Here is an 8,703-nt window from a genome sequence, read left to right as displayed (position 1 = left end):
GGCCAAGTAGACCCACAGCCCACCTCAAAACACACAAAGGCTCTTTTAAGAGCCACACAAACACTGCACAAGACGAGTCCTCACTATAATGACTCAAGGAAAATGCTAATCACGTTAACAAATATTCACCCATCTGACTACAATGACGACAGGCAAATGCTTGCTATGTAAACAGCTGTAGTAATGTGCTACTATCAGATGGAGACAAGGGCTCAATTCTGAGATTTAAAAATTAGTCTCTTGCTTACACCACACTTTAGAAGTCATTGCTCACAAGTGTTACTGTGACTGTTGCTCAAGTTCGTTTCTCACTCATTTTAATGCCTTTCAGCTTTAACATTACATTGCAATGCAATTGCCATTTCAAGCAGCCACCCCTACTGGAGAAGTAAACTCACCTCACCTGGCACCTTTTTACTGTCGTTGCACACATTGACCACTAGGTGATGCTTGCTTTATTTTAGAACTTGGATTAAAACTTCCTGGATTTGGTAGTTATTCATTAGGGCCCGAGCACTGGAACAGCGCGAAGCCCTATTATTTATTTTGGTCCTACACCTCATTGCAGAGGGAAACCTTGGGAAACATGGTTGTTGTAAGTGTACAGACTCTAGCCGGTGTGGGAGACATCAACTTTGGAGGATTTCATCATCAATACAAAATATTGGCAAGATTGCCTTACCACGAGTGTTGAACTTGAACCCCCTCATTGATTGCCAAGCAGGTAAAGTGGTTTGTATTGTTTTATTTTGGTGTTGAATTGAAGCCACATTTCATTTCTGAAACAATCTGATGTAAACAAACATTTGATTTATTTTGATTTATCATGTCTGTCTGTATTTTTTACTTCTACGCTGTTTCCAGGATGTTACAAAGATCTGCTACGATATTAAACATCAGTAAAAGGAACCGGAGTCTTGCATCTGATCAATGGGCGGCATATTTACCATCCATCATATAGACTCTCCTCTATGATACACTACGATCATATCACATACCTGACGTCCAGCACCTCTCCGAGGGCCTTTTCTTGCAACCTTTCCATCTTTTACACCTGAGGACACACATCTGCTCCTCTGACTTGACCTCATCCATACCACACATGTAGTCAAATCACCTTTACAACATGCCTGTTTGAAGGCTAAAAAAAAAAAAAAAAGAAAAAAGAAAAAATATACCCTGAGATTGCCCTCCACTACATTCATTTTAATAACACTCCAGGCACTCCAGGCACATTTATTGTTCCAATAACACCCCACCTCTTCTTCACTGTTCCACATATTCATACCAGGAACTTCCTAGAACACTACAGACAAAGTTACTACTACAAAATTAATACTACTACAAAGTTTCAAGTCATGTTTGAAACCTGTTATTATGATGTTTGACATGATATTAATGACTTATGAAGTCAAAGCAACTCACAACAAGTGTTTTCAAGCTGTATGATACCACAAATAGACAGGTTAAATGGAGGAGAACTTGTAATGGAACACAGAAATCTAAGGATGCATTTTTGTTATGAAAAAATATATAGATATTTTTGCTTGTGTCTTGAGCCAGTGTTGATTCTTCACCACAAGGAGGCGTTCCTCCACAAAGTGAGATGGAGGTTTCAGGCGGGTGAGTGTGTACCAGGTGTCCCTCTTATACCTCTTTACTGTCACTAACAAAATACATCAAAGTGCCAAAACTATAAATCATCCTTATAAATAAACAAACAGATAAAATAAAATATGAGAGGGAAAGAGAAAGAAAAACAAGAAGATTGATTGTTTGTTTAGCTGACTGTTGAGGTTAGTAACACATAGAGATGCAAATTTCATGCCTTTTGTTTGCAGATTAATTTTGGTCATTGTAATCTGGCCAGTAAGATTCAAGTTTCAAGTTTCAAGACCTTTATTTGTCCCCGAGGGGCAATTGATTCTGCCGCAGTAGCAGTTAAAAAACAGTACAACAACATCGACAACAACCACAATGACAACAACAGAGTCAGACACACAGCACAACATCAACTACTAGGAGACACACAAGGCAGACAGTAGTAAATAAATCAGTAGTAAAAAAAAAAAAAAAAAAAAGTTGGCACAAACTGGACTTCTTGTGGATTATTAATAAGTTCAAGTTCCCAAAGTTAACATGTTGATCTGGTAACTAATTTATACAAAGCTGTTATTCTCCCTAGTGAATTAGGTCAGGTCAGGTGTAGAGATCATACCTGACTTGCTGATCCGGTGTGACACTGCTTTTTTAGGGTGTCCCAGTGTCATGAGTTGTGACCCCTGTGTGGCCCCGGTCTGGCCTATCGTACTTGAAATTGAATGTCCAAGTGAAGTGAGAAATAATATTGTGTTAATTTTTGTTTTGAAATACATCTCAGAATATCTGATACTGCTGCCTGCTCTGTGTAAAAGGTGTCAAATTATTGTTGTAGGCCATAAATATCTGCCTGCTTTGTTTCTGCACATGGTGGACATTTGCAAGCCTGCTTCATAAGTGTGTCATGTGGGTACTTCATATAGGTCGACGAATATAGCAGGCCCTACGTCAACAAATCACCAAAAAAACAAAAACAAAAAGAAGAACAAGAAAAATCACCAAAAACACACCAACTAAGCTCTACACCCACTTCATCAATATACTATCAATATATTATACTCCACTATACTATGCTCTGTTCATGTGGTTTGTGGTTCCAGTTTCCCAGCAGGAAGTGCACATGAACACTTGAGAAGAGCTCCCTGACACCCACAAATGATGTGCAATATCCTCTAGATGAGCAATGCTTTATCCCCCTAATATTTCATTTCATTTTTCATTTTTATTCCGTATCATGGAAACAATAGTTCATAATCAATCACAAGTTTATTACATTTGTTTATATTCCATGATTGAAAATGGGCAGGAAGAAGAAAGTCTTATATTACCAGCTCCTTTCTCTAAATAAATAAATAAATGAATAAGCAAACCTAATGATAAAATAAATGGAATATTCTGTCCATCAGTCATTTAACAGTCATTACTTATAGAAGATACAAAAGAGTAAGAAAAAAAAAACATACACAACTCACCATTATCAAAAAAACCCCCCAAAAACAACAGATCTTTTACCTGTAAACTTCGTATTGTCTAATTATTTTTTCTTTATACATTTTCTTGAACTGATGTTTGTACATACTTTTAAATCACCTTTTAACCCTATAAAGCCATTTGTATCATATATGATACACATTTTCAATTCCGTTTTTCGTTTTCAGTTTAATCAATACTTGACCAAAATACTGTTGTATACCTTTGAACACTTCCCATGTTCACCCTGGACCATACCATTGGCACTTCAAGTACATATCATATATCATACACCAGAAAGGTCGTGTAATAACATATTTTTTGATTTTTCTTTTTATATATATATATTTTGTTATAGGACTAAATAAAGGGTTCAATTTCAAAAAAATTGGAATTTTCTGCCAATTCTTTCATAGTTCAGGGTTAGGGTTAAAGAGTTCCACAATTTGACACCACATACAGATATACAGATATTGTTATATATATTGTTATATAGATATTGTTTTAAAGTAGTTTGTAACATATGGATGTTTAAAATCAAATATCCTTCTATGGTCCTCCTGGTTCTCTGAACTAAAAACAAATGTTTTTTTTTTGTTTTGTTGTATATTTTCTGGCAATCCTCTGCTTTTTGCCTTGAACATAACTAACATAGTCTCTAACTCAACAATGTCTTTAAGTTTTATTAATCCTGACTTAATAAATAATCCATTGGTGTGTTCTCTTGCATCCACTTCATGTATAATTCGCACTGCTCTTTTCTCTAAAATAAACAATGGCATGATATTAGTTGTGTACGTGTTTCCCCAGACTTCAATACAGTAACTAAAATAAGGCAAAATAAGTGAACAATACAGAATTTGCATTGCCTTGTAATCTAATACATGCTTTAGTTTGCTTTAATATAAAGTGAGACAGAAACTCATAAATAAATAAATAAATAAAATCTCATCCTGATTCGAAGTTCGTTTATCAATACTCTAACTGGACCAGTCTTCTCCCGTAGTGGGCGGGCTTTATTGTTCTCACTCCATCAGTGTCACTCAGCCTGTCCAAGCCTCAGTTCCTGGCAGCACACACGGTTTATTTACTTTTCTTTAGATTATGCCGAGGCTTTTCCCTGCCCAGTTCCCTTCCAGCAGAGACTAACCCATTACCCACTGTGGTTTAAAGATTAAAAAGAGTAACAGTGAGGCGAGCTGATCAGAGCGCTGTACCACGAAAGGAGGTCAACAGGTCAGTGAGTTGTGCTGAGTCTGAAGCCAGCGGTTGCTGTGACATGAAGGTGGCTGTCTTTTGACTTTTGGCTTCATCACCATGGTAACATATGCTGCAAACATAAGCTGCTCCGGGCTAATTTATGTTCAGAATTTTGGTTTAAAATCAGCAACCATTGACAGGAATATGACAACTTGTTTTACCAGTTACCTGTGTGTGTGTGTGTGCGTGTGTGTGTTTGTGTGTGTGTGTGTGTGTGTGTGCGTGTGTGCTGCAAACATAAGCAAAACATGCAAACATAAGCTGCTCCGGGCCAAGTTATGTTCAGAATTTTGGTTAAAATCAGCAACCATTGACAGGAGTGTGACAACTTGTTTTACCAGTTACCTGTGTGTGTGTGTGTGTGTGTGTGTGTGTGTGTGTGTGTGTGTGCGTGTGTGCTGCAAACATAAGCAAAACATGCAAACATAAGCTGCTCCGGGCCAAGTTATGTTCAGAATTTTGGTTAAAATCAGCAACCATTGACAGGAGTGTGACAACTTGTTTTACCAGTTACCTGTGTGTGTGTGTGTGTGTGTGTGTGTGTGTGTGTGTGTGTGTGTGTGTGTGTGTGTGTGTGTGTGTGTGTGCGTGTGTGTGTGTGCGTATGTACGTACTGGTGGGTCCACAAGAACAACACTGCAAAAACTCAAAATCTTACCAAGAATATTTGTCTTATTTCAAGTCAAAATGTCTTATTTCTAGTCAGAATATCTTATTAAAGTTAAAATAAGACATGATCACCTCAGAAGTAACTTGTTTTTAGACAATTATCACTTGTTTCAAGTGAAAATTAGCTTGAAGTAAGTGAAAATTGTCTAAAAACAAGTTATTTCTTAGGTAATCATTTTTTTTTTTTCTTTTTACTAGAAAGCTTAGCTTTTATCTGTTTTATCTGTTGTTTTATTGTACTTGTTTTATCTTTGTAAAGTGTCCTTGAGTGTCAAGAAAGGCGCTTACAAATAAAATGTATTATTATTATTAGTAGTAGTAGTAGTAGTAGTAAAGCCGGTCGGTAACCACCGTCATGATAGCAGTTATCTGTACGAGATAACTAGTACCACTTACCTGATACTGGGGCTTCAGGTTTTGTGGAGCCACCTCACATAAAGAAAGCCTGGCTCTATTGAACTGGTTTTGTAGTTCACCCCTCTTGTCTCACGTCTCGCCCACATGAGCAGTGATAATGGTTAAAGTGGCTGAGCTGGGTGCAGTAATGTACTGTATGTGTCACAACACAAAGACAGTATCAGAAGACAAGATGAAACAGTCAAGAAGTGATTTACCTAACACAGAAGAGCAGAGACGACCATAAGAAGTAAACTGTAGAAACAAAATTAGTTTATCTATTAAGTTGTTTCTTTATTTACTTTTTTTTTTCATCAGTTTGTTTTGTTTCAGTGTGAAACTATGTTCCTTGTCGTTAATGGGAAAAAGCCTCAGGTGTGAGAAGGGTTTAAGGTTTGCCATGTCTCAGGTGTCACCACAGAATATATAGGTGGTTTTCCAAAGCCATTTAAGGTGGTGGATAGGCAAACTGTGTAGGCGCCGGTGTTGTCAATGAGGAGCCACGCCCCCACCTGCAGCTCAGGCAGGAGGCAGCTGTCAGTCAGCTTGTCCAAGCTGTTGCAGGTCGGACCCCAGATCACAGAGCGGTACCTCTGCTCACTGCTGTCGACTCTCTGGGAAGAGCAGGAAAAACAAGGAATGAAATCCACATCACATTGTTCACCATATTTCATTCTGATTATTTCACTGATTACAGTCGGTAGACTGTAATGTTTTACAATGATTTACACAAAGCCTCAGTTAGGTTGTGTGTGAGTGTTTTACCCTTTGAAGGTATGGTAAAACACAGCCCGTGCCGGGAGCATTGATGAGAAAACTCAGGGATCCATACACACCATCATTAATGTAGTACACCATCACTCTTTCAGGGACATTCTCCTCTGTCCCTGGAAAAAATACACACAAAATGTGGCAATTACTACTGGATCTATCATGCATTGGCATGAAAAATAACTTAATAGCCAAACAAATAAATAAATACTTCCACCTTCATGTTTTATTCTGTGTCATAATTAAAAGGGTTGTGCACATTGATAGAGACCTCAGGTTGTATCTAACACTAGCCATGTTTCCATCAATGTATTTTTCTGAGCATTTCGATGAATCGTATTTAAAAGAGGTTGATGGAACCAGCAAAATTTGGAGAAAAAAAAAAAAAAAGTTTTACGCTCACTTGAGATGGTTATTGCCTTTTTCATAAAATAACTGATACACTAAACGGGAAATGGAAACACTATTCAGGTAACAGAGACACAGCTTGGAGCGACTCCTTGGTCAGACAACACACACGACAGCAGAGGAGACACTACACTTCAGGTGTGTGTCGTGGATCACCTGACAGAAAACACCTCCCTTCCATCAGGAATCACCAGCCTAATAATTTACCACACAACTATCAAAGAGCCACAGTAATGGTTCTGGTAATACAGACCCCTCTGACACATCATTTGACTGTGTGAACCGTGCAGCGGTGAGGGAGGGACTGATGCTGGGCTCTAAATAAACCTGAACTTGAAGTTTTCAAGACAATTTGCATAACATAGCTGATGAAACCCACACTGCACTGAAGGTGTTACTGATTCTACCTGTGGTGTTGGCTTAGATTTGAGCATTAGGGTCATTCCACGTCATTTCAACAAATGGCCCACGCACTTGGGCCATTTGTTCTGAAGAATTCTAAAAAAATTCACCAGTTGTTCCTTATTTATCCAATAGCCACATTGTAAAGTTTTAGTTTGCTCGGATGGATACTTTTTGAGATATGGCCAATTTAGTGAGGGAGGTATGTGTCGATTTTGGTGCGACTTTCGCGTGTCCTTGTTTTTCTTCCATTTTCAGGTGTCAATATTTCAGGAACTACACCACTTAGGAAACTGAAATTTGGTATGGTAATACAACTCTACCTACCGACCACGTCCAGGCCCAGCTCTCCGGCTCGCTGCAGCAGCCGACCAGCTGAGTCCAAACTGGCCTCAAACTTGGAGTTATGTCGTAACAAGGACTTGGAGTCATCCACTGCAATGCGAAGCACTAGTCTGCAGAATCATCAGAAAGTATCATAATTCATATCATAATTGGACTTTGAAATAAAAATATTAGGATCTGGTGGCTTACTTGGCACTGGCATGACAACGAGCAATCTTTGAGAGTTCTTCCTGGTTATCAAAAGTCATCATCTGGACTCCATGAGTGCGGGCATACAGTACAGGCCAAAAGTTTGGACACACCTTCTCATTCAATGCGTTTTCTTTATTTTCATGACTATTTACATTGTAGATTCTAACTGAAGGAATCAAAACTATGAATGAACACATGTGGAGTTATGTACTTAACAAAAAAAAGGTGAAATAACTGAAAACATGTTAAATATTCTAGTTTCTTCAAAATAGCCACCCTTTGCTCTGATTACTGCTTTGCACACTCTTGGCATTCTCTCCATGAGCTTCAAGAGGTAGTCACCTGAAATGGTTTTCCAACAGTCTTCAAGGAGTTCCCAGAGGTGTTTAGCACTTGTTGGCCCCTTGCCTTCACTCTGCGGTCCAGCTCACCCCAAACCATCTGGATTGGGTTCAGGTCTGGTGACTGTGGAGGCCAAATAATGATAGAGGAAGTGTTGAGTCTTTCAAGAAGGTCAGTGGAATGGCTGAGACGACCAGTAGGATACCTCATGTGATCCCCTGCATTCGGGAGCACATAACATCCCTGCTTGAAATGTTTGGACAGTACTTTCCATCTAGCAGTGGTCAGTATGACAGGATCATGGACCCTTTCAGCGCAGCAGGCTAGTTTTATGATTTATCTTTATAAATTATGTTTAGCTGTTGAACACAATTAAAGCACATAGATCATCATAGGTTCTGTTGTGGAATTCTTCAACAAAAGTGAACAGTCAGATTGTCATCAGGCCTTTAAAGGCCCCATGGCATGAAAAGTGCAATTTTCGTTGTTTTTCGTGATAGGGAAGGTCTCGGGGCCACATAAATACCAGGGATGAGCGAGTACACCACTATCTGTACTGTATCTGTATCTGTTTAACGATCTAACTATCATCAAACTATTTTCAGAACAGCCCCAGAATTGAGCTTCAGACCAATGTTTTTTGATCACAATAGTAAATGAACTATTTACAGAACAAATTTTATTTACAGAACAATTTTTTTATGAACACAGAACATAAATATTCTTAAGTGCATCAATGAATACAACACATGCAGTAGGCAATTATGAAGTACTAGAAAGAGAGTGTCTATCTATCTATCTATCTATCTATCTATCTATCTATCTATCTATCTATCTATCTATCTATCT

At 38.4% G+C, this 8,703-nt stretch overlaps 1 protein-coding gene across 1 annotated transcript; it reads right to left on the bottom strand.

Annotated features, from left to right (window-relative positions):
• Positions 1 to 5,765: 5,765 nt before the first annotated feature.
• On the bottom strand, positions 5,766 to 7,595 carry LOC115356758 (ornithine decarboxylase-like; the record flags this gene model as incomplete). The annotated part of the gene is made up of 4 exons (XM_030047989.1): positions 5,766 to 6,008; positions 6,160 to 6,281; positions 7,303 to 7,430; positions 7,510 to 7,595. Coding segments are annotated over 4 exons (579 nt in total), but the record flags the coding sequence as incomplete, so codon positions are not given.
• Between the last annotated feature and the right edge of the window lie 1,108 nt (positions 7,596 to 8,703).

The sequence above is a fragment of the Myripristis murdjan genome, unplaced genomic scaffold (genome assembly GCF_902150065.1).
Source record: "Myripristis murdjan unplaced genomic scaffold, fMyrMur1.1, whole genome shotgun sequence".
NCBI classification, from domain to species: Eukaryota; Metazoa; Chordata; class Actinopteri; order Holocentriformes; family Holocentridae; genus Myripristis; species Myripristis murdjan.
Note: the sequence above shows the minus strand (reverse complement) of the source record. Positions and strands in the feature narration are given on the sequence as shown.